Below are 27,015 nucleotides of genomic sequence, written 5' to 3' on the forward strand. Positions count from 1 at the left end.
GGAGTTCCTCAGTGACTGCGATTGAAGAACTGATGGTTAGTTACTGGTTAACAGACTTGGGGGTACTAGTCATGGACGGAAAATAATCAGTTAACACGACCTCGGCTCTGTGTAATGATTTGAGTTTCATGTGTTAAGTTGTGGGTTTATTTTGCTGGTCTCTGTTCCCTGTCCCATGTTTTCCTCCTTGGCCCTTTCTCATTTCTCTAACTCCCCTCCTCAACTCCTTTCCTCGACTCCTATCCTCGAGACTTAGTCCCGCCCACAGGAGATGCGCGCGGAGGAGCCGAGGAGGGGAACCGAGGAGAGAGGAGGGGAAGCAGCAGGCGGTTAGAGAAATGAGAACTCCTCTCCTCTGAGCGGTCATTTTAAAAAGACGTCCATTAATGATGACAGGAGGCACAGCAGCCCTCTGTCTGATGGACAGATGTGTTCATGATGACTTATATTTACTTTGATTCATTCACAGTGCGGTATAATGAGACAATAACAGATGCGGACACACACACACACATATAGATATATATATATATATATATATATATATATATATATATATATATATATATATCTATATATGTATATATTTATATAAATATATACAATTTCAGAATCAAACAGAGCACTCTCATAATAACGTAACACTATCAGAGGCTGGATATAGCCCCCCCCCCCCCCTCTCTGGTCGCTACAATGAGGAAAATAAATTACGGGCCAAAAGTTGTATTTACAAGTATTAAAAGTAAGGACACCAAACCAACTGAGACCCGTCTGTCCGCTGCATCGCACTGTACCACACACACGGGTTGGGTTGTAACGGAATACATGTAACGGCGTTACGTAGTCAGAATACAAAAATCAAGTAACTGTATTCAGCTCGCTTTACATTTGAAAAACGAGTAATCTGATTACAGTTACTTTCGTAAACCTGAAGTGAATACATTTTGGATTACTTATTGGAATTATTGGTGGAAAGATTTCCTCACAACATTTAATATTAATTACTAAAGGTACAGTCGAATCATCACAGCGCACACAACCTATTACCGCTGCAGACGGACCAAAAAAGGGAGCGTTTGAAAAAGATTTGCAGGTCCGCTCAGTGAAACGATAACAACGAAACATGGAGGAACAAAAGTCTGCGTTTAAATCGTGTGTGTGTGTGTGTGTGTGTGTGTGCAGGGGCGGAGCTTCCTACAGGCAATATAGGCGGTTGCCTAGAGCGCCACCCAGAGGGGGGCGCCAAAAATTGCAACAAAAAAAAAAATGTTTTTTTTTTTTTTTTTTTTTTGCTTGGCGCAGTTTTGGCGCCCCCCCTCTATATCTGCAACCATTATTCTTACATAAAAAAAAAATTCTAACATAAGGGAAAATGAGCCAAAAATCTAAAACAGTCGGTCGGTCTAAGAGCCTCGGCTTTAGGTGTTCACAGTCAGAACATGCTAGAGCGCTGTGCATTGATGGGTATCGGTCAAGTGTTTATAAAATTGAGCGTTGAGGAAAGAAAGACTAACGTTAGAGAACTATGAAGAGGCAAAAGCCATCTGGGGCGCAGTATAAAAACAGAAGAAAAGAAGAAGAAGAGAAACATGCCAAGGTGAAAGGTATGCAATTTTGATTGTATTGTCAACATTAGCGAATGGATCATGTAATCTTGCTAGTTAGCCAAGCCAACGTTAGCTAGCCAGCGTTTGTTATTGCCATTCAGTCGAAACTGTCATAAGGCTATTTTCTTTGTGTCATGAAATAGAAATATTAGTAATAATAACAATGTTAGTTTTGGTGTAGCGAGCTAGCCAGTGTGGTGGAATGTTAGTTAGTTGGTAACGTTAGCTAACGTTAAGTTTACCTCAGAAAGCACATTGACTATCCGAGTCAAACATTTGCCAAATTCAACCCTGTCATAATGTGCGCTAACGTTAGCTAACTAGCTCAGTGGTTCTCAACTCCAGTCCTGTTGAATGTTTTCGTTCCAACCCAGAACTAACACACCTGATTCAACTGTTCTAATAAGATAGGCATAGCTCTTGATTAGTTGAATCAGACCTGTCAGGCTGTCCTAATGCTTACTAACTAAATAATAGCTACATTTAACAAATGGAAATTATTCAATGTTGATAATACACATTTTGTTATATCATTTTAGATTCACTTTTAAAATATCTGGGACCATCTGCTGCATCAGTTGACAAGGAACCGCCATGCACCTCAGCTGTGCCGGCTTCCTCAGGTGAGTGCAATGTGTCAATAGATGTTCCTGATGATAAATAATTGAATGTGAAATCCAGTCAATATATTTGCTCTTGTGTGTTCTTTATTGTTTGTTATTGATATTATTATTGTTTGTTAGCTAAGTTGTTTATTTGTTTTAATTCTTTAGTGTGCACTTTACATTTATTCTTAGCTCTTGTTCTTGCTTGTAATAAATAAAGCTGCAGTACTTTACTGTATAACTGTTAAGATGTTTTGATATTTTTTTGGGGGGGGCGCAGTGGTGAAGCTCGCCTAGGGCACCAAATGTGCTAGGTCCGCCCCTGTGTGTGTGTGTGTGTGTGTGTGTGTGTGTGTGTGTGTGTGTGTGTGTGTGTGTGTGTGTGTGTGTGTGTGTGTGTGTGTGTGTGTGTGTGTGTGTGTGTGTGTGTGTGTGTGTGTGTGTGTGTGTGTGTGTGTGTGTGTGTGTGTGTGTGGTTAAAACACATCAGCCTGCGGTCGCTCTTTATCCTTTCTAATGATTCTGAAGGTAAACGCAGTGAAGGCGGTGCGTGAAAGGCGGTGCGCGCTCCTCTTCTTAACCCTCCCGCTGCCTCCTGGTGCTGCAGAGATCTCATGAAGTGAAGGAGGTTTTCCTTCTATAAAACAGCTGTGGGCAGCAGATACTGTGAGTCACGGACATGAATTCATAGATTTCCTTTTTTTTTGTCATTTTATTGAACATGTCAGAAACAAAAACATACAACAATAATACACACATATATACTCTTTTTTTCCCCCTTTCTTTCTCACTCAAATGAATAATTATAACAAAGTACAACAAATTATAATAATAACAACAAAAAAACAATAATAATTATTCTGAAATAGTCATGTTCAACAGGGGCAAGAAGAAGCTTAAAAAAACTTTTCTGGTCCTACCCCCTCTAGCATATAATTTTTCTTATAAATAAAATATGAGGTCATCGTCATCAGCGACATGTTTGTCTTGTTAATTTGTTTGCTTTTTGACAAAACAATCAGAAAGAAATTACTTTTACAATTACAAGAAATAACAACAAATGGGATTTGTACAGGTCCTGTTCATAACTATTAATTATTTGGCTTCTAAATAAGACTTTCAGTTTAGATAGACTTGTACAATATTTCAGTGCATCATTAAAGTTATTCCACAGACTAACACCTTTTGATGAGATGCAATGAAGTTTGGCATTTGTTCGTACGGGTGGTTTTTTGAAAATGCAGTTTCCTCTCAACATGTGCATGCTTTCTCTCCGTGTGAAAAGTCCCTGGATGTTATGAGGCAATTGTTGATTTGCGACTATAATTTGAATAGTTTTATCGTCAACCAGGTCTTGTAGTTTTAGTGTTTTTAGTTTGATGAACAATTTATTTGTTGGTTCTCTGTACGTAGTTTTATGTATAACTCGTATGGCTCTTTTTTGCAGGATGAAGGACGTGTATTTGTTTTATATGTGTTCCCCCAAACTTCCACACAATACATCATGTATGGAAGTATGAAGGAGCAGTACAGCATCAACAAGGAAGCTTGATCAATTAGGTATTTGGCTTTATTCAGAATTGCTATTGATTTGGATATTTTGGCTTTGATATAGCTTATATGTGGTTTCCAACTTAATTTATTGTCTATGATTACTCCAAGGAATTTTATTTCCGATCATCGCATCTTAAAGCAGAGGCTACTCAGTACTGGCATATCTAGCCATGCAGTGGGGTGGTTTGTGAACTACCTCTCTGAAAGGTCCCAATGTGTTCATTTTGATGGGCTGTCTTCTGAGTGGTTAAACATTACAAATGGTGTACCACAAGGTTCTGTTTTAGGTCCACTTTTATTCTCCATCTACATCAATAGTTTAGGTGAAAATGTCGATGGAGCAACCTTACATTTTTATGCGGACGATACCGTGATGTACTGCGCAGGTCCCTCCATTAAGGAGGCTGTTTTTTAATTGCAAGCTGTTTTTAACATTATTCAGACTCAGCTCTCTGAACTAAAGCTTCTTTTAAATGTTGATAAAACCAAGGTAATGCTCTTTTCAAAAGCTAAAAAGACACCAGAGCCTGTTTTAGATATTGTAACTACGCAAGGAATACAACTTCAAGTGGTTACCTGTTACAAACACCTTGGTATCTGGCTGATTGTCTCACTTTTAAACTTCAGGTCAATAACCTGCTTAAAAAGCTGAGGGTGCAGCTAGGTTTTCTTCTACAGGAACAAGTCCTGTTTCTCTTTTGAGGCCAGGAAAAGTCTCTGTGACCTTTTTAACTGTACTGGACTATGGTGATCTGATCTATATGAATGCACCTGCCCATTACCTGCCCAAGTTAGATGCCGCCTAGTGCACTGAGATTTGTGACAAAATGTAAAGCATTAACCCATCACCAGTGGCGGTTCTAGACCAATTTGACTGGGGGGGCCAGGCTGGGGCCAGTTATTTTCTGAGAGGGGCACATTAAATGCAGGACGAAAAAGACAAAGACAGTATGGAGTAATTGCGCATACACCTAAGAAAACAATGCAATACAGTTATTGGTATTTGTTTCATTACACATTATTATACGCTTACCTTTGTGTGCTGTTTGGGTTTGTGGGACCCGTTTTCAGTGTTTACTAAAAGAAAATGTATGCAATTTAATTATTTGAATCTGCTTTATTTGGGGGTGGACCTAACCTTCTCTAGGGCGGTCCGGGGGCATGCAGCCCCGGGAAGATTTTTTTTAAATGTTGAAGTTAAATGCATCAATCTGGAGCACTTTGAGCACAAAATGAATTTATGGATACAGCTCTCAACACTCATGAAAGGGAGCTGTATACTTTTCAATAATCCAAAAATCTTTAGAATATGATCACAACCAATAACAAATCATTTAAACTTGTTTATTCTTATCTTATGTTACCTAGTTAGCATTCTTTCTTTTTATTTATGCATATTTTACTAATCACTCCCCTTTCAAACAGTTTTTTTTGTTTTGACTGTCCTATGGTACACATTGGAATGATTTATTTATTTTTTACAACACATTAAATAGATAAAGGTGTGCCCTCTCTTTCTGTCTGTCTCGCTCACAGAGGCTGTGTGCTCCTCCGTGGCGATGACGGATTGCGTTAAAAAAAAATAAAAAAAAATATTTGTAAAGTGGGGGCTATTGAGGACTTGCGAGATACCGGTAGCTCGTGATCGACGTGTTGGAGAGCCCTGCTCTAATGGGTCCGACTAGAATGACAAATATTGTTACTTCCGCCTATTCCGTCAGCCAAGAAATTGTTTAATCATAAACCTTTTTTTTATTTATTTTTTATTTTTAGGGGGGCCACAGGGGGGGTCCAAAGTCAGTGTTAGGGGGGCACTGGCCCCCCCTAGAACCGCCCCATGCCCATCACTATACTCTGTATGCAAGGGCTGGTTTGCCTTCACTAACTGTACGGAGGCTCAGTCACTGGTACATGTTTATATACAAAGCCATGTTAGGGAAACTTCCATCCTACATCTGCTCCCTGATCTCACGGCGAAGTGGCTACTGCCTGAGATCGCATGCTGTGGTTTTATTAAATGTGCCAACTGCTAGGACTGTCTTAGGGAAGATAGCTTTTAGATCTGCAGCTCCTCTGTCTTGGAACAGTCTGCAAAAGGAATGGAAGCTGAGCCATTTGGTTCCACTAAATGTTTTTAAAGCAAGGATAGATGCTATCCAATCGGATACTGTTGGAACCTGTAAATGTTACTAGCTATGTAAACTGTAGTCGCTTTAAATATGCTGTGTGATGTCCTTTTTGTTTTTCTGTTATGTTTATATGTATTCATGTGAAACCTACTTGCAGCAGGTCACCCTTGAAAAAGAGATCAATGATCTCAATGGGATTCACCTGCATAAATAAAGGTTTGAAATTAAATTAACTTAAATTTGAGCCTGAGCGAATCCTCCCTCATATGAACACTTTATTTTATTTGTTGTGTACTTTGTATGCATATAGCGAACAACCCTAATCTCAGGTCCAAAGATTTCATCTGTTCTCATAGCCCTGAAATATAAAATAATAATATAATAAATGTTCTCACTACTGTAAGGTTAATGGCACTACATTTCCGATGAGCTTAGCAATTTGTCGCTCGTAGAAATAAGTTCAAATTGCTTGCAAAAGATCACATTTTTTAACTATGGTATGTCAAATGGCACTACATTTCCCATGAGCCTTAGAAAATTCTCCATCCTATTTAAACTTTATTTAGTTTTTACTTTGTTTGTATAAAGCCAAGAACCTTAAACTCAGGTCAAAATGATGTACCTCTGAACCGTAGTGGAGTAAAAGTACACAGTAGCATAACATTGAAATACTCAAGTAAAGTAGAAGTACCTCAACCTTTTACTTATCCATCCATCCATCCATCCATCTTCTCCCGCTTATCCGTGGTCGGGTCGCGGAGGTAGCAGTTCCAGCAGAGAGCCCCAAACTTTCTTTTCCCTGGCCTCATCAACCAGCTCTGACTGGGGGATCCCAAGGCGCTCCCAGGCCAGCGAAGAGATATAATCCCTCCACCTGGTTCTAGGTCTACCCCTCGGTCTCTTCCCAGCTGGACGTGCGTGGAACACCTCCCTAGGGAGGCGCCCAGGTGGCATCCTAACTAGGTGCCCGAACCACCTCAACTGGCTCCTTTCGACGCGAAGGAGGAGCGGTTCAACTCCGAGTCCCTCCCGGATGACTGAATTTCTCAACTTATCCCTAAGGGAGACACCAGCCACCCTGCGGAGAAAACCCATCTCGGCCGCTTGTACCCGCGATCTCGTTCTTTCGGTCATGACCCATCCTTCATGACCATAGGTGAGGGTAGGAAGGGAAATGGCCCGGTAGACAGAGAGCTTTGCCTTCTGGCTCAGCTCCCTTTTCGTCACAACGGTGCGGTAAAGAGACTGCAGTACCGCTCCCGCTGCTCCGATTCTCCGACCCATCTCACGCTCCATTGTTCCCTCACTCGAGAACAAGACCCCGAGACATGGGCGCGGGAAGGGGGGTGCTGAGGGCGCTGCAGCACCCCCTAGCGGCAGGCAGGCGGTGCAATAATATAATACATTAACCATGCTTTACGTGAACCTCATCATGACACTAGAGAGGACGGCAGGACTGTAATTTCCTGTGTTCAGTGAATGCAACAGAGGCAAGTCACCAGACCAATCAGAGAGTTGCATGGAAATAAAAGTGTGCTTGTGTCATTCAAGCTTGGCTCTCTGTGTGTGTGGAAATAGCGCATTTAGTGAGAGAGAGAGAGAGAGAAGAGAGAGAGAGAGAGAGAGAAGAGAGAGAGAGAGAGAGAGAGAGAGACAGAGAGACCGAGACCGGTGCCAGCAGGGACCGTGTTGTTAGCATCTGGTTAGCTAGCTGCACTAACGGACATACGGAGCTGTTTGTTCCACAACAAGCTGGAGTAGAGTCCTCTCCTCTCAGACTGAGAGGCTCAGGTGAGCTAAAGGACTCTCTGAGTGTTTAGATAGTTAACTTTAGTCTAAGTTATCTCAGTGGGTCTCAAACGGTTTGGTCACAAATTATTAAAAAGATTATTTCCGCGGCACACCTTCATATGATCATTATAGTTCTAAAAAAAAAATAAGAGAATAAAGGAAAAACAGTTATGAAATACAATACCCCTGCCTATATGCCGTGAGCTGATTATTAAGCCTTCATTGTAACAGTCGCGGGTGTACTGTGTGTTTGCGTGTGGGGAGTGTTGCAGTAGAACATTCCACTGTAGCGCCCCTGGTGCTCGTGCTTTTGTGCGCGCTCTATAGCGCCCGTGTTCACTGGAGTCCAGCGCCTCAGAACCCCCACTCAAAATACCTTCCCGCGTCTCTGCCCCGAGATACTTGAACTCCTTCACTTGGGGTAAGGACTCGTTCCATACTTGGAGTGGACAGTCCATCGGTTTCCTGCTGAGAACCATGGCCTCAGATTTGGAGGTGCTGATCCTCATCCCAGCCGCTTCACACTCGGTTGCGAACCGATCCAGTGAGTGCTGAAGGTCGCAGACCGATAAAGCCATCAGAACCACATCCTCTGCAAAAAGCAGTGGTGCAATCCTTAGTCCACCAAACTGCAGACCCCCCCCCCCCCCCCCCCCTCACGACTACGCCTCGAAATCCCATCCATGTATATTACAAACAGGATTGGTGACAAAGCACAGCCCTGGCGGAGGCCAACCCTCACCTGAAATGGGTCCGACTTACTGCCGAGGACCCGGACACAGCTCTCGCTTTGGGAGTAGAGAGATTGGATGGCCCTGAGTAGAGACCCCCTCACCCCATACTCTCGCAGCACCTCCCACAGTGACTCCCTGGGAACCCGGTCATACGCCTTCTCCAAGTCTACAAAACACATGTAGACTGGATGAACATACTCCCAGGCCCCCTCCAGGATCCTTGCGAGAGTAAAAAGCTGATCCGTCGTTCCACGACCAGGACGGAATCCGCATTGTTCCTCCTCAATCTGAGGTTCGACAATCGGCCTGACCCTCCTTTCGAGTACCTTAGAGTAAACTTTCCCGGGGAGGCTGAGTAGTGTGATGCCTCTGTAATTGGCACACACCCTCTGATCCCCCTTTTTAAAAAGGGGAACCACCACCCCGGTCTGCCACTCCTTCGGTACTGTTTCCGACTTCCACGTAACGTTGATGAGACGTGTCAACCATGACAGTCCCTCAACACCCAGAGCCTTCAGCATTTCTGGGCAGATCTCATCCACCCCCGGGGCTTTGCCACTGTGGAGTTGTTTGACGACCTCAGTGACCTCCCCCCGGGAGATTGGTGTCGATCCCCCGTCATACTCCAGCTCTGCCTCTAACATAGAGGGCGGAGTTGTCGGGTTCAGGAGTTCCTCAAAGTGCTCCTTCCAACGCCCTAACACTCCATCAGTTGAGGTCAACAACGTCCCATCCTTACTGTACACAGCTTGGATGGTTCCCTGCTTCCCCCTCCTGAGGTGTCGGACAGTTTTCCAGAACAACTTTGGTGCCGGCCGAAAGTCCTTTTCCATGTCTTCTCCGAACTTCTCCCACACCCGCTGCTTTGCCTCGGCCACGGCTGAGGCTGCTGCCCTTCGGGCCTGTCGGTATCTTGCAACTGCCTCGGGAGTCCCCCGGGATAATAAATCCCTGAAGGCTTCCTTCTTCAGTCGGACGGCTTCCCTGACCACCAGTGTCCACCAGGAGGTTCGAGGGTTACCGCCCCTTGAGGCACCTAGGACCTTGAGACCACAGCTCCCCGCCGCGGCTTCGGCAATAGAGGCTTTGAACACCGACGACTCTGGTTCAATGTCCCCAACCTCCACAGGGATGCCCGAAAAGCTCCGCCGGAGGTGTGAGTTGAAGGCCTCCTGAACTGGAGCCTGCTCCAGACATTCCCAGTTCACCCGAACTACACGTTTGGGCTTACCAGGTCTATCCAGAGGCTTCCCCGCCACTCGACCCAACTCACCACCAGATGGTGATCAGTTGACAACTCCGCCCCTCTCTTTACCCAAATGTCCAAAACATACGGCCTCAGGTCCGATGATACGATAACGAAATCGATCATGGACCTTCTGCCTATCAATCACTCAATCAATGTTTATTTATATAGCCCAATATCACAAATGTTACATTTGTCTCAGTGGACTTCACAGTTTGTACAGAATATCAGTATGACAATACGACACCCTCTGTCCTTAGACCCTCACATCGTACAAGGAAAAACTTCCAGAGAAAACCCACAGTTTAAAGGGAAAAATGGGAGAAACCTCAGGGAGAGCATCAGAGGAGGGATCCCTCTCCCAGGACGGACAGACGTGCAATGGATGCCGTGTGCCTAGGGTGCTCTGGTACCACGTACACTTATGAGCATCCTTATGTTCAAACATGGTGTTTGTTATGGCCAATCCATGACTAGCACAGAAGTCCAGTAACAAACCACAACTCCGGTTCAGATCAGGGGGGCCGTTCCTCCCAATCACTCCCCTCCAAGTGTCTCCATCATTGCCCACATGTGCGTTGAAGTCTCCCAGCAAGATTAAAGAGTCCCCTTCAGGAGCCCCATACAGGACTCTTTCCAGGGTCTCCAAGAAGGCCGTATACTCTGAACTGCTGTTGGGTTTATAAGCACACACAACAGTCAGAGTTTTCCCCCCCATAACCCGCAGGCGTAGGGAGGCGAGCCTCTCGTCCACTGGGGTAAACTCCAACAACGAAGCACCCAACCGGGGACTTGTGAGTATCCCCACACCCGCCCGGCGCCTCACACCTTGAGCAACTCCGGAGAAGAATAGAGTCCAACCCCTATCCAGAAGTAAGGTTTCAGAGCCGACGCTGTGCGTAGAGGTGAGCCCAACCAGATCCAACTGGTAACGCTCCACCTTCCGCACAAGCTCCGACTCCTTCCCCCCAAGAGAGGTGATATTCCACATCCCCAAAGCCAGCTTCTGTCGCCCGGGTCTGGTCCGTCGAGACCCTCTGCCTTCACTGCCACCTTTCTGGCAGCGCACCCGACCCCATCGCTGTTTCCCGTAGGTGGTGGGCCCGCGGGACGGAGAAGCGGAGGTATTGCCCACGTTGCCTTTTCGGGCTGTGCCCGGCCGGGCTCCGTGGCAAGCCCGGCCACCAGGCGCTCGCCGACGAGTCCTCCTTCTGGGCCTGGCTCCAGAAGGGGACCCCGGGCTTCCTCCGGGCCGGGTATCCTCACTTCGTGTGTCGTCTTTCATGAGGTCTAGTGAACCAATCTTAGTCTGGCCCCTTGCCTGAGACCAATTTGCCATGGGAGACCCTACCAGGAACACAAGGTTCCCGACAACACAGCCCCCAGGTTCATCAGGGCACACAAACCTCTCTACCACGGTAAGGTGCTGGTTCTTCAGAGAGGCTTTTACTTATCCATCTAATAATAACTAATAATTGAAGCTCTTCTCACCACTAGGTGTCGCCCTCCCCAGCTCTGCCTCCTCCCTGTTTATTGAACCCAGAACACATCGCTCACTAATCACCAGAAAGACGTGATAACAGTGGCGGTTCTAGACCAATTTGACTGGGGGGACCACTGGGGGGCCAGTTATTTTCTGACGGGGGCAAAATAAATGCAGGACGAAAAAGAGAACTAGACGGTATGAAGTAATTGCGCATAAGAAAACAATGCAATACAGTGATTGGTATTTGTTTCAGTACACTTATTTATTTCAGATCTTATAGTTATTACTGTTAGCTTCAGCTTAAGTTATAGTACAATTTTTGCACTAACACCATATCATATTTATATAAAAATAAAGGCAATGAACAGTTACATCTCTACTTTACATCTACAATTACACAGATACAATAGTTTAACTCACCTTCAATTATCGTGGTAGTCTCTCGAAACGTAGGTTTCAATCAGTCTTTCTTGGATGCAGCAGCCTCTGATGATCCGAGATGAAAAGTGTTTGTTTTGACAGTGAAAGTGAGTGCACCGCTCTAATGGGTCCTTAGTGCACCGCTCTAATGGGTCCGACTAGAATGACGAATAACGTTAGTTCCGCCTATTCCGTCATTCAATAAATCGTGAAATAAATCATATATTTTTCATTTTTTTCACTTTTTTCCCTTTTCGTTTTTTAGGGGGGCCACGGGGGTCAGAGGTCAGTGTTATGGGGGCACTGGCCCCCCCTGCCCCCCCTAGAACCGCCCCTGCATGATAACAGACCGACAGATGGATCAATATAATTGTATCTAAACTCAAACACAAAATCAATTATTTGTTGATTTATATTCTGTGATCTGAATCTTTAAAGTACCTTAAAGTGTCAGATGATTGAAGTGGAGTAGAAAGTCTTCTCCTTCCTCTCCACCTGATGTTCTTCCGCACTGCCTCATTCTGTGTTGGAGCTTCAGAGCGTTACTGCTGTGACCTTTCTTTGTGTCGCAGCTTCATCTCCATTACTTACGCAATCAACTGTTTGTCATCTGTAAACTACAACATGTCTACCAGATGATCCCAATCCTCCACAATTACATGTATTGATCTTGAAGATTATTTCTTTAATTTGGAAACAAAAGCATTTAAACATTTTTGAAACAAAAGGTAATAAGGAGTAAGTCGAAGAAAGACAAGTATTATAATACATCTTCAGAGCTCTGAGAAAACTAGGAACCACATTCAAAAGATGAAAGTAGCTTTTACTTTTCTATAACACAACATATTCGTTTTTGTCTGTGAGTGTAAAGATGGGAGGGTGCTCCCTGATAGTCTGGGGGTAAAGGGAGGAAACAAAAGATTAAATAACAAAGAGGAAACTGATTTGCAAAACCAAAAGGTATATTTTAATGACTCAAAAGCAAAGATTGAGATCACCTGAGAGAGGCTCACCGGACAGACAGGTAGGGGAAGAGACACACAGTAACATAGGGCTCAGAGAAACCTGTCAATCATTAGCTGCTGTTTTCAGGGAGAGAGAGAGTACAGCTCTCACTCCTGTTGAGGGTTGAAGTAGAAACAGCTGAAACAAAGTGAAACACAGCGTCAGGTGTTCAAACATCAACAGGTGTTACGTTTCTCTGGTAGAAGCACTGCTCAGCATTCACAGGTCGATGTCCTGACGCTCTCTGACTCTCTCTCTGCTTTGCTTTCATTCATTATTGCTTTCATTTCAAACGCTGAGGTCAGATCTGGAAACTCTTGTGTTGTATGATGTAGTTTGTCCTGATAGAAGGCCTGATGTGTGCAGAGAGCTGCACTGAACCACAACACCTTCACATACGTACACATAGAGAACATCATTCAATGGATATGGACTTGGTAGAGGACCTCTCCTCCAAGAAGCTGATGCTTCTATAGCTCACAGGTCTGTGTCAAATAACACACTCTCACATCACTCACTCTCAAGTCAAAGGCACACAAAGCAGTGAGACCCTACTGTCCCCCCCCAGACTGCAGAGTGTCTGATCTGTAGCTCACTGTTACATCCCAGAAGATTAATAATAATATTTATCATATTTCCGCACCTTAAAGAAACCAAATAGTGCAAGAGAATGGAGCACGGGACGCTATGGTGCAAGTCAGATGTAGATTAAAGTGAACTGTGTTCTAGAGTAGGATGAGATAAATACTGTTCAGTGGAATCAGATAAAGAACCCAGTGTGTGATCCTACAGTGTGTGTGAGCAGCACGAGGACAGAGACAGCAGAATAAAGCATGTCTGCATCTTCTCACTCAGGCAGCACAAGATCAGCTTTCACTCCTAGAAAGTCCTAGAAAAGACAAATTAAACTTAACTAATGTGCATTTTCATTTTTGTAAAGCACTTAGAATTGCCTTGTGTTGAAATGTGCTCTATAAATAAACTTGCCTTGCCTTCACTTTCGATACACAACCTGAGTGAGCCCGATTTACCAGCAACAAGTGACGCGACGCTCAGACTGAATTCTCATTGGCTCAGAGGAGCTGGTGTTACCTCTCTTCTGTGTTTCTCTCTCATTGACATCCCGCTCTGCAGAAAGGACAGCTGTGTTTCTGTGGATAAAGAACATTTCACACAGAAAGCCTCGTGAGATCAAGATGTTGCTGTTTCTGCTTCTCCTGGGAATAGTAGGACCACACTGCATATCTGCACGTGAGTCTTTTTGTTCTTTACGTTGGAAAATAAGAAGTGCGTCATGTGTTTACAGTAGAGGAACTAAGGCCCTAAAAGTTGAGTTGAGGTACCACAAAGCACAACCATGTTTTTTCATTACTTTAATTTGTCTAGTTTATGAAACGGATTGTTGTTTACAAATATTTTACAGCAAAATTATTTGTTTTGGTTAATGTTTGGAACTTTCCCATAACCGAAAATACTAGTGAAAATGTGCAACACACTCTCACTCAATAATCGTCCAGGAGCGACGCTTGGTCAGGGTCCCGTGGCGTGCAGTTGTGACGCTCCTAGGCTCCTTCAGCTTCATAAAGGAACGCAAATAGCTTTCAACTGATTGCAATGTATTCCCATCTGCGGCGGGATTTGACGCTCATGGAAGCACGGCATTTGTTTGTGTCGGCTGCCCTTAAAGGCAATGTGAGCGTCCATTCCCATTGGATAACGGAGAATTGTACACCCAGAAGTAAGTATTCCCCTTACTGTCGATTGATTTTACAGTAATATCTGCATTACTCATCGACTAAAAAACACCAGATTATCCTTGTTAATTACACAACATTGATTGGTTTAAATTGTGTGCAATGCTTTTGTATTTTTCCCCTTTGATTCGGAGAAACAAATATTTTTTCGGAGTAAAGGATGGCAGAAGACACTACACTACCCAGAATCCCCAGCTATCGTTTAGGACTACACCATGTGCTCTGTTTGACAAGCCCCGTTATTAGTTCTCAAGCTCTGTGATTGGTTGACCTCCAACTGCATTCCATTCATTCCAATGGCTGGCATCTATGTCACGTGATCTTCAAATTTCTCCCTACAGAAAAAAGAAAAAAAAAACATGGCCGAACTTCGTTTTATTCTCTGTGGAAAATGCCTATTTTAAAGTTAGTTTGGCCATTAAAATGCGTTTTGATGTCATTTGATGCGAGAAATATGAGTTGTTATTTCAGATTATGTGTGCAGTGGATGTACATGATCTTTAGTTTGCTAGTTATTACGAAGATTACTTCAGGAAATTGTGTCCATACAACGTTGTCATTCTTACCAAGATGGTTGCTAGGGACGCTGCTATCGATATTATTTATGTTATGTTGTTTAACTTTTTAATGGTGTTATCTTTATTGCTACCCCCTTCCCCGTCAATTTATAGTGTTGGTCCACAGCGCAAACGTATTAGTTTAACAAAATCCGCATCTAAAATTGTGGCATACGTTATTTTCCCCTGTGCAATTCTCCATTTACTCAACAATAACACATAATTATCCTTGTGTTTATTTATTTATTTGTTTGATTAATAAACACAAGTTGGAGTCCGTCAGGACCGAGGGTCGGAGGAGCTAATTTGCTTTAGAGAATATTACACTCGGAAGTAAGTATTCTCTTCGCTTCGCTGGAGAAACCTGTGATAGTCCTCAAGCTCTGTGATTGGAGAGTGTGCTCCGAGGGTTACGCCGAGCGTCGAACAGCAATTGAAATGGGATGGAACCACGGCAGACTGTCCAAAACTGGATTTGAACGGGTCCACCGCGTCCCCCCCTCCCCCACCCCGTCCCCAGAACTACACATGCTGGCTATTGTGTTTCGCAACATGTTCTCTATCTATGGCACGTCTCTACTGGGAGTTGTAGTTTTAAAAGACTTTTTCGTATTTCGCATAATAAGAAGTTGCCAGTATTAAACTGTGAACATCCCTGGAGGTTTAGGGGATAGGAAACACTCACATTTAAAACATATCATTAATAAATGGGTGATAATAGCTTGTGCCCATAATGGGCAGCATTAATATATACCCACATGCCAGCTAAGGTCAGAAGAGCTTTATTTAACAGCTGCTCTTATGTCTGTGACCCCTCCTGTTGTTCATTGATAAGCCTGAAACATGCACGCAGGGCTTAGTTAGTTTACTTCACTACATGTATTTAATACCTTTAGTTACTTTACAGATCTGGTAACGACTGTAGTTCTTTTTCTGTATGTGGGGAATAAACATTGTTTGGAGATTTTAACGACTGAAGTTATTACTTTATTATTCTCTCTCAGGGACTCACTCTACTTTATTATTCTCTCTCAGGGACTCACTCTACTTTATTATTCTCTCAGGGACTCACTCTACTTTACTATTCTCTCAGGGACTCACTCTACTTTATTATTCTCTCTCAGGGACTCACTCTACTTTATTATTCTCTCTCAGGGACTCACTCTACTTTATTATTCTCTCAGGGACTCACTCTACTTTATTATTCTCTCTCAGGGACTCACTCTCTGAAGTATTTCGACACTGCGTCCTCTGGAGTCCCAAACTTCCCAGAGTTTGTTAGTGTTGGGTTGGTTGATGACGTTCAGATAACTCACTACGACAGCAACACCAAGAGATACGAACCCAAACAGGACTGGATGAGCAGCATCACAGACGAGGATCCTCAGTACTGGGAGAGGAACACTCAGATCGCTCTGGCTGCCGAGCAGGTCTTCAAAGTCAACATTGAAACTGCAAAGCAGCGCTTCAACCAAAATGGAGGTTAGTTCATGTTTCACCTTCTACTGATAATATGTTGTTTATATCTACATCCTGTACACACACACACACACACACACACACACACACACACACACACACACACACACACAGAAGCTGCTTTACTGCACTGACGGTGTCTCTGTCCATCATAACCACCAGAGGTCACTTTTTTCTCTACATGAGACTAACTCTACTTGTAGTGACTAAAGTTAATTAAATAAAGTCATGAAAAGAAGAAACTCGGCTAACGACACGTTCAGGAAACAGTCTGTGCTGAAGTTCTGTTTCATAATGATGTTGTTAGAAAAAGGGATTTATTTCTAATCAAAAAGACTGAATGAGGAAACTGGAGAAATCTCTCTCTCTCTCTCTCTCTCTCTCTCTCTCTCTCAGGTGTCCATATTAACCAGAGGATGGTAGGCTGTGAGTGGGATGATGAGACTGATGAGGTCAAAGGTTATGAACACCATGGTTTTGATGGAGAAGACTTCATAGTACTGGACCTGGAGACAGAGACTTGGATCGCTCCAATACGAGAGGCTGTCCTCACCAAACAGAAGTGGGAGAATGACAAAGCTCAGATGGCCCAGCTGAAGAACTACTTCACCAAGATCTGTCCTGAGTATCTGAAGAAGTATGTGAACAATGGGAGGAGCTCTCTGATGAGAACAGGTAGAGTCACATGACCTGATGGAGTTTCATAAACACCTCCATGTTCATGTCTCCTGGGTTTCTGACATGACAACACATGTCTCACTGTGTGTCTCACTCTGTGTCTCTCTCTGTGTCTCACTGTCTCACTCTGTGTCTCACTGTCTCACTCTGTGTCTCTCTGTCTCACTCTGTGTCTCACTGTCTCACTCTGTGTCTCACTCTGTGTCTCACTCTCTGTCTCACTCTGTATATTTGTATTTTACCAGTTGTTCTGTCTTTTTTAAGATTAGTAAAACATGAAACTCCTCTCCAAACCAAGGTGTTATTTTGGGACATGGAGACAGAAGACACCGTTTCATCTTGACCTGATGAACCAGGCGTAGTGTGTGCATCGTGTAGTAAATCTGAATGTGTTGGTGTGTAGCTGTCCGTGTTTCATCGTACGCAGACTTTCTGTCTGCAAAGGATTTAAGACCAAAATACTCTTATTTAAAAAAAAAACTGGAACTATAAAAAGTTGATATATTTCTTGAATAAAGAACTTAAAGTGTTATTTTATAATCAGACGAGTTGGAATCAACTTTCTTTTGATCAACTATTCAGTGAATGGTGCTATAGCTCTACAGTGCAGTGGAGATCATCTCATCTGTTGCTCTTCTACTTCTTTTGGGATCAAACTTCATATTCTTCTCAGTATAGATTAAGTAATGACTAGTTTTCAGATAAATAAATGAATTCTTTACACATTTAAATGTCAAGAAATAGAAACAAATCTTAAAAGTCTAAGAGGAGATATTCAAGGTGCTTCTTTAATCTGAACAACACTAAACAGTATTTGATATGAAATGATATAAAACTGAAGAAAGTCTTTATTGAACCAATTTGACTGAAGCACTGACTCTGTGTTCTCCTTCAGTGATGCTCACAGTACATCATAAGTCCCTGTAGTGATATCACTGTGAGTCAATAACCTCTGAAGTGTGTTTGTGCAGAGATCCCCTCAGTGTCTCTGCTCCAGAAGTCCCCCTCCTCTCCAGTCAGCTGCCACGCTACAGGTTTCTACCCGGACAGAGCCATCATGTTCTGGACCAGAGACGGAGTGGAGCTTTACGGCAACAACGTGGACCACGGAGAGATCCTGCCCAACCACGACGGATCCTTCCAGATGAACGTGGACCTGGACGTCTCCTCATTCCCCGCTGAACACTGGGGCAAGTACCGATGTGTGTTCCAGCTCTCTGGGGCGAGGGAGGACCACGTCATCGTACTGGACTCAGCTGTGATCAGGACCAACAGAGGTAAGACTGCATCACTACGGCTCAACGGTTACTAACAGTCAACAGACCCTGACAACATGTCATAGTCTCTCTCCTGAAACATGGGTCTCAGGGGAGAGACACTAAGAAGGGTTCAAGACAAACCCAGCATGACACCACGAGGAGGAAGGGGCCCTTCAGGAGCCTCAGACCTGATGCCCATCCTGAAGAAGCTTCCTTCCTCCGTTCAGATTGAGACTTCCTGTTGTTTCTGCTCTTCAGGGAATCCCCTCCCCTCCTCTTTATCATCGGTGCTGCAGTGGCTGCTCTCGCTCTCCTCATCATCGCTGGGATTGGATTCCTGGTGTACAGGAAGAGGAACGGTGAGCGACCAATCAGAAACCTTGTCTCATGAGTTCTCAGGGTTTTTAATGTCAGGCTTTGAGGTAGCAGATCAGACTCAGAGCTCAGTGTGATGTTGATATGAAAGCACTTGGTGTGTTCTCTACAGGGATAATCAGTGTTAGTTCCTTGTTGTGTACGGGGCGGTGGATTGAAACACTTTCTCTGCTTTTTCTTTCAGCCAATAGAAACAACTTCTTCCAGCTCTGAGCTCACTGAGAAACTGAACCAGCCATCACAGTGAGGTGCTTCACATCAACTCTCCACCTGTTGTTACAGAGCTCTTTATCTGCTCTCAAACCTCTCCAGCTGCAGCATTATAGTTCAAACCCTTCTGCAGAGTGACCTCAGAAAGGCACCATGCTTTCAGAAACACAACACCAGAAACACCAATTAGAAACATTCACCTGTACATCAGAAGCAGATCAAAGAACTGACTCAGGCATAGTTCAGGTCTGAATCAGGTAAACATGTTCTGTGTCTTTAGGTTTCTGCATCAGGGGGCACTGCCACCACATTCTCCCCGTAAACTGTTTATTATTCATCATCTGATCGATAACTGATCAATAACTGATCAATAACTGATCAGATTAGGGTTTGGAAATCAAGCAATAGCTCATTGATTGGAGAACAGAGGAATCATGTTATTTGGATCATTTGGGTTTCACATCAAAAGGTGGCTTTCCCTCTTATGTATTTCAATTTAATTCTAAGAGAAGCTGAACCTCTATGTGGTTTCTGGTAAAATAATCAATATTAAGTAACAGATTTAAATATGAGAGGCCGTCTAGCTCACAACTCATACTTGGTCTTACAAACAATATCAGAATCTCACATGTACACCACCAGACTGTTTCCAACACAGTATCATACCGTCTTTAACATACTGTCATTCATTTACTATCATACATAAATAACTATTCTCTCTCACACACAAAAACAAAATCTCTTAAACGCACCATCATACTCTCGTACACACACCACTATCGTCTTTCACAAACAACTACAATCAGAACATTATAATAGTGTATGTGAAAGAGGATAGTGGTATGTGTGTAATCTGTAAACAATGTAAGACAGAATAATAACCTATATAAGAGGGAATAGTATTTCATGTTAATAACATCATATTGTGAAGTCTATTTTTATATAACATTACAAGAGGGATTCTTATTATTACAGTATATGCTTATTGTGCTCATGAGATTGCTATGACTATAAACTAAATAGACACAATCACTAATCCCAGGTTCTGATGGGTTGGATACCAACGAGGGGAATAGTCAGAAGAACGTTTTCAGCTTGCAATACTAATGTAGCAAGGTCAGGTGCAGGCGCTGGAAGAATAGAAAGAGTTATTCATAAACAGGACATCACTCCGGCCTTGAGCTTCGGATGAGCTCCGCTCCCACACACAGCTAGGAAGCAGCCTTATGAAGATTCCACTTTTTCTGTAGAAACGTTAGCGAAAACAAATTACGTATGATGGTGCCAGAGTAGGGAGGGACTTCCACAGGCCGGCCGAATGCTGATTGGAGGATCGTGTTGCCAAGAGACCTTTTTCAAAGTCTGTGCACCTACCAAAGAGAACCAAGTCTAAACCATGGTGTCTCTTCAGCTAGTCTTGACCAATCATAAATGTACGGGCAACGCCCTGTGTAATAAAAATGTATGTATGCACGCATGAGGTTCGGGGTTCTTTTCCGGAAATAGTGGTTACAGATTACAGCTTTGCTGCCTGTGATTTCTATGACGTGACAGAGCCCTTGGCTAAGTGAATATATATATATATATATATATATTTTGCTCTCTTATAATAAATAGTTAAACTTAGAAGTTGTTTGTCTTTCCTTGAATTTTGAACACAACAATATATGTAAAACAGAATAGCAGTGAATGAAAGGCAGAATAATAGCTTATATAAGAGGTAATAATAGTTCATGTGAATGACTATAGGTATGTGTAAACAGAATGATAGGGTGTTTGCATAGGAATGGTTATGAGTAGGGATGGGTATCGAGAACCGGTACTAAGTCAATACCGGTATCTGATTGGACGGTATCGGTATACCGTTAAGCCGCTGGACAAACGGTGCTGCTATCGGTATATGTGTTACGTCTACTTCCTTAGTTTAACTTTAAACCATTCTGGTTGGTTGGGAACCCTCATCCCGTGTGATGTATCCGGTTTGAGACCCCTCTGATTGGCCACTGTAAATGCCACTCCTCATCTCTCTCAACAGCGCTCTTATTATTGTTGTGAGACTCCCGCAGGCATGGCGGACAGGGCGAAGCGATTGAAGGTCTGGGTGCACTTTTAAAAAATGTTGTGGCGATAGTGCAAGGTGCAATCTATGTACTCAATTAGTTTCTTGTAAAGGGGGTAACAACTTAATGAAGCATTTGCAAACGAGAAACTCATTGAATCTAAAACGGTGCTAGCGACACTGCTAGTGCTAATAGTGCTAGCGGGCTTCAGCCGCGCCGTTTGTAAATGTGACCTGAGCGAAGGCTCGCAGGCAGGTTAGCTGCTGCGCACGGGTAATATGTTTTGTTTACCTGAGTGAAGTCTTGCAGGCACATTGCCTTGTCTTTTTTTAGTTTATTAACCCTGACAGTGTATTAATGTGAGCTCCTACACCTATAATAATTTGGCCTTTCATTGAATGCTTTATAAACCAGTTAAACTTACAGATGTCATTGTGAATTGGAAAACTGCATTTAAATGTTAAAGGTCAACGTTTCAATGTATGGTTCAGCAATTGTTGGCCGTTTACTAGGAATTTACATATTTAAGCTCAAATACGTTGTTCTATGTTTAAACCTTCAGACACATGTTGACGTGTTTCAGTTCAGCACATCATTTATTTTGTGAGGATTTAAAAGTATAATCCAGAATAATATACGTACTCGCCTTTATCTTTTTGCCATCTTAGCCTTTTGACCAATTTCTTCATATCACAGTTTTGCATGATGTCACTGTAGGACAATGTTTTAAGGATCTCTTGTCGAGCTAGGTTGTCTGTTTGAAATGTCTGGATGAAAATGGAAATGATTTACAAATGTTAAAAAATGCCTCTTTTCATCCTCTGTCTGAGGGAAAACCCCAAAAAGCATGATAGGGCGAGCCAGGCCCCTTTAAGTTTATTTATTTATTTGTGTCTGCTTCTGAGAAGCTAATGTATAAGTTATACAGTTATTTCTGCAAGAAAATTACAATACAATTACTGTTTAATCTTCACATCTTGTATTCATGTCAATAATTTTGAGCACCAAATTATTGAAAAGTATCGATAACGATAAGAGTATCGACAAACACCGATACCGATAAGCAGTACCGGTATCGGTATCGATAAAATCCTAACGATACCCATCCCTAGTTATGAGTGCGAGAGAGTATGATTGAAAAGGAAGTGAGTTTGATTGAAAAGGAAGTTGGACTCAATTCTCAGTTCCTGATTGGCTCTACGTTTTTCGTTTGACGGACACCGCCCAAGAAAGGCAGTAGACTGCTACTAATTTTCCCTATGCAACCTGAAGAGTAAAAGGGTCAAGTCCGTCAGAAAGCAATGACTGTAGCCTAACCCCTCGATTCCACCGGGTCCGTCTGTGGCACGCGGTTTTGGTCCGGCCTCCTCCGGCGTCATACCCTACCTGGCGCGTTTCAGAAGCATTTCAGAAGCGGAGCGTCTTGCCTGCCGGCTCGCAGTTTTTGTTGATTTGGGCATATTTCCTGGACAGGCTACTTTGTACAGACAACGTTAATAATGATTGTAATATCCCAGTTATAAACGACAGGAATCAAAGATGTGCTGCTGTATTTTAGTGGTAAAAATGCATTCATCATAATTATTCTATATATTGTGGTGACCGCTGTATTACATAATTCAATCTAGGAACTACAGGCTGGGGGCATTGTTTCCGCACGGACATACGTGTTGCTAACTATATGTATTGTGTGCCCTCCTGGCTTCTCTCTTGTCGTCCCGGGCTGCGACCCGACAACATGTCTTTTGCAGCTCTTGATAAAGACAACTTTGCACCTTCATTGCACCGCCTCCGACTCCCTATCTCTCGGCACTACAATGGTGACCCCGACAACGTCTCGTGTAGTTTCCGGGACGAACCCGAACACGGCATAAAAACTCAGGGTTTTTTCTCAAAATGCCGGGGATGATTGGAGACGACCGTGGCTGCCACCGGCACGCGGACTGAGGCTCGGTGCGCCCCCCACGGAATGGCTGAGGACGTCGCCCGCCATTCCGACATCTTCTCGGCACTGGAAGACTCTGGTGTCTGAGAGGAGGTTCGACCATGTCTGGTCGGCCTCGTGTGGAACCTCTCACAATTTCGCCCACCTACTTTTGAACGTGGGCAGTACGACCCTTTTTGAGCTTTTTCTGGTGCCTGAGAGGAGGTTCGGCCATGTCTGGTCGGCCTCGTGTGGACTCTCTCGCCTTTTCACCACCTCGACGGCGGTTTCGGACGTTGCCCATGCCTTCATCGGCCCGTGGGTGGCGCGGTTCGGGACCCTGCCTGGCCTCTTCCTTCGCCTCGGCGGTTTCGGACGTCGCTCATGCCTTCGTTGGCCCGTGGGTGGCGCGCTTCGGGACCCTGCCTGGCCTCTCCTCTTACCACGGCTCATGGTTCGCCTCGACGGCAGCATCGGACGGCCCCCCGTCTGGCCTCTCCCCTGTCCACGGCTCCTTCCTCCCGGGGATGCTGCTCCTGCCCCCCGGGGACCCGTTACTTCCTCCCGAGGACTTCGTGCCCGCCCGCCGCTGTGCCCTCGCCTGCGGCCGGTCATCGCTCCTTCCTGCTGGGGACCACCGGGTTATTTTCGCCCGTCGCGGCTCAGCGACCCAGCTTTCGCCGACTGACGGGTGAAGACTTCATTCGCCTACTGCGGCCCCCTTACGATGGCCCGTTCCGGCCCGTTCCGGCCCGCCTCCCACCCCCGGTTGGGATACCGTCGCCCTCGTTGGTGCCCCTACGCGTCGTGGCGAATGAAGAACTGGCCACACGAGGCCGGCCAGACATGGTCGAACCTCCTCTCAGGCACCAGAAAAAGCTCAAAAAGGGTCGTACTGTCTACAGTCCAAAACAGGTAGGTGAAATTGTGAGATTGTCCACACGAGGTCAACCGGCTGGTCGAACCTCCTCTCAGGCTTCAGGAAAAAGCTCAAAAGGGTCGATAGCCGTTAGCAACTAGCCGTTAGCCGCTAGCTGGCAGCCATCGGTAGCTGCTAGCCGTCGTTAGCTAGCGCAGCCTGGACGTGCAGCCGCACGTCCCGAAGAAACAGCCCCATGTGGAAGGAGTCGGGTTCTTCTCCACCCAGCAGGTCGTGCATCGTCTCAGTGCAGCCGGAAGGCTTGCCGTCCGCCAGTGCAGAGACGATGCGGGAATGGCGAGCGACGTCCTCAGCCAATTCTGCGGGGGGCGCACCGAGCCTTTTTTTTGCCTTGTTCGGGTCCGTCCCGGAAACTTCACGAGACGTTGTCAGGGTCACCAATGTAAATATACATGACCACTTAAATTAAAATAAAGTGAACATTAACACCAATATTATCATTTATAAAATGCTATCACAAAAAAAATAACATAAGCAGCAGATTTTCTAATTAAATATACATACCAACTACAAAATAAGCGGGTATTAAAGTGTAAATGGACAACAAAACGGAAATGGAAATGAAAAGGCCTGATGGTGGTGCTAAATCAGAGCAAAACTGGGTGACATACTGTCGCTCTCTCTTGTCTTTCTCTCCTTTCTTTTCCTTTTTGAAATCCTGACTTTGTTAGTCGTTGAGACATCGTACACACGTAAGTACTCGCATCCCTGCCTCACATGCTCTCACTCTGCTAGAAAATGCGGTGCCGCACAGCGTTTGGAGACAGGACCAAACCATTACATGTAAATAGAGGGGGGTGTACAGAGGCTTTGGATAATTAACTTTTCGAACAAAAAAAGTGAAATGAATCGTAAGTTTAGTGAGTACATTATCAATATAATGTTAATGTTTATGTGAAAGGACGCTGGCGTAGTTTGCTCGCCGCTTCTCTGTCTGGATTATTTTACTCTTTTCTACTCTTTCCTCAACCTTTCTTAGAAGCTTTTTGGCCGACCAGTCCGGTTAAGATCTATGTCAATTTTACACTGCCTGGATCACTGAGATGTGTGAAAGTGTCCGTGTTTTCCTACCTGAAAACACCGGCTCCGTTTCGCCGCTCCACCCGCTCTCCTTCTGATCCTCCCGGCTTCACCTGCCTAGCTCCTCCAACGCTGCCTCCACCCCATTACCGGACTTCTCAAAACGTGTCCTGCCTTTGGCTGGCCTGGACCCCTCTTCCGTGGACTACTTGGAGCTAGCTGCCTGCACCTCTGCAGTCAACAAGCTGCAGGATACCCGCTAGCTGCTAATGCTAGCGGCTGCCCGGCTCACCTGTCCACTCAACGCTCCGTCTCTCCTGCCTGGCATGGCATTAAGGTACTCCGCTGCGAGACTTCTACAACTCAACAACCATTCCACACCGTTATGTATCGCTGTCATCAAAAACCACAAACTTCTAAAACGAACCAGATACATCCATAGAGGCTCCGGTCGCAAGTTTGTTTACTTTCACACAGGTCACTCCATCCCCGTACTCTGGTCAGCTGAGCGCTCACCCACCTTTCGACTACGTCATCACAACAATACAGACGAGCGCGCCCCCTGTCTGCAAGCCCTGGCAATGACACCTGACTCAATCCTCACCACACAAAGCAATATGAAGGTCACTCTGTTTAATACCCGGTCCCTCAACAATAAAAGCCACATTCTCAACTAATTCATTCTGGACAATAAACTGGACTTTCTCTGTCTGACAGAAACCTGGCAACAACCTCTGGATTATCTCTCACTCAACCTCACTACACCCAATGGATACTCATACATAAATAAGCCACGCTCGGAGGGCCGAGGTGGTGGAATTGCTGTAATACACCGACAGGACATTAAAACCAGCCTCATCCCCATCTCATCTGCTCCTTCATTTGAACACCTGGCTTTTAAACTCTCTGGTCACACAGTCAGTCCTGGCAGTTGTCTACCGCCCTCCCAAACCAAACCCATCATTCCTCTCTGATTTCTCTGAATTTCTGACCCAGCTCTGTTCTCTCTCCACCTCAGTCCTCCTACTTGGTGATTTCAACATCCACATGGACTCCACTGACTCTACAATAACTACAGACTTCATGGACATGCTTAACTGCTTCAACCTCATTCAACATGTCAACTTTCCGACCCATAACCGTGGCAACATTCTGGACCTTGTTTGCTCGACTGGACTAAACCTTCACCATCTGTCTGGCTCAGACCTCTTCCTCTCCGACCACTTAGCCATCACCATAACCATCAACATTCCCACCCCACCACCAAAGCAAAAACGCAAAATCAACTTCCGTAAATTAAGCTGTGTCTCAGCTACCTCGCTCTCATCCTCCCTCTCTTAAATAAAAAATATCCACCACTCCCTTTGTGGACCTCCATAGCCCCTCTGATCTCACTGACTACTACAACAACATTCTGTTCTCCTGCTTTGACCAACTTGCACCCATAAAAACCAAAACAGTTTCCTTCACCCGCTCTGCTCCCTGGTTCACCCCTGAACTCCGTCTGATGAAAACCCGTGCCCGGCAACTTGAAAGACTCCGCAATAAAACAGGTCTCACAATTCATTCTCAAACCTACAAAGACCACCTACAGCAATATAAAGATGCCCTCTCCCATGCCCGCACCACCCACTACTCTCAGTTAATCCACTCTGGCTCCGGAAACCCTAAAACACTCTTCTCCACAATAAACAAACTCCTCAGCCCCCTGGACACCACCACTCAGTCATTCACGGTAGACAAATGCAGCTCTTTTCTCAAATTTTTTCAAAGCAAAGTAGACAACATTTACAGCAGCTTAGCCACTACCACACCAGCTCTCCCTCAAGCCACCTGCTCCCCCTTATCCTGCCAACCCCTGTCCCAGTTCTCCCCTGTCTCCCCTACTGTCCTCTCTGATCTCCTCACAGGAATGAAAACTGCCACCTGCACCCTGGACCCCATCCCCTCCAGCTTTGTTAAGGCCTGCCTTCCTACTCTCTCTTCACTCATCACTACAGCAATCAACTCCTCCCTGTCTTCTGGCACCGTCCCACCGTCCCTCAAAATAGCTGCTATCACCCCTATTCTGAAAAAACCTGGACTCAACCCTGACAACCCTAATAACTTCAGACCAATCTCGAACCTACCCTTTCTGTCAAAAGTTCTGGAACGCGCTGTAGCGTCACAAGTTAAGCATCAT

General features: G+C 44.6%; 2 protein-coding genes across 2 annotated transcripts in view; one reads left to right on the forward strand and one right to left on the reverse strand.

The window, feature by feature from the left end:
- Window positions 1-27,015, reverse strand: part of LOC307022910 (uncharacterized protein) — a 153,231-nt gene that overhangs the window by 80,581 nt on the left and 45,635 nt on the right. The window lies entirely within an intron of this gene.
- LOC307022907 (major histocompatibility complex class I-related gene protein-like) lies at window positions 13,672-20,518 on the forward strand. Its single transcript, XM_079655833.1, has 6 exons — window positions 13,672-13,828; window positions 16,104-16,370; window positions 16,764-17,042; window positions 18,017-18,322; window positions 18,563-18,663; window positions 18,864-20,518. Exons 1-6 carry the CDS (start codon window positions 13,774-13,776, stop codon window positions 18,924-18,926), a joined length of 1,071 nt encoding a protein of 356 aa, XP_079511959.1. The 5' UTR covers window positions 13,672-13,773; the 3' UTR covers window positions 18,927-20,518.

This window comes from Notothenia rossii (assembly GCF_949606895.1).
Source record: "Notothenia rossii genome assembly, chromosome: 10".
NCBI lineage: Eukaryota > Metazoa > Chordata > Actinopteri > Perciformes > Nototheniidae > Notothenia > Notothenia rossii.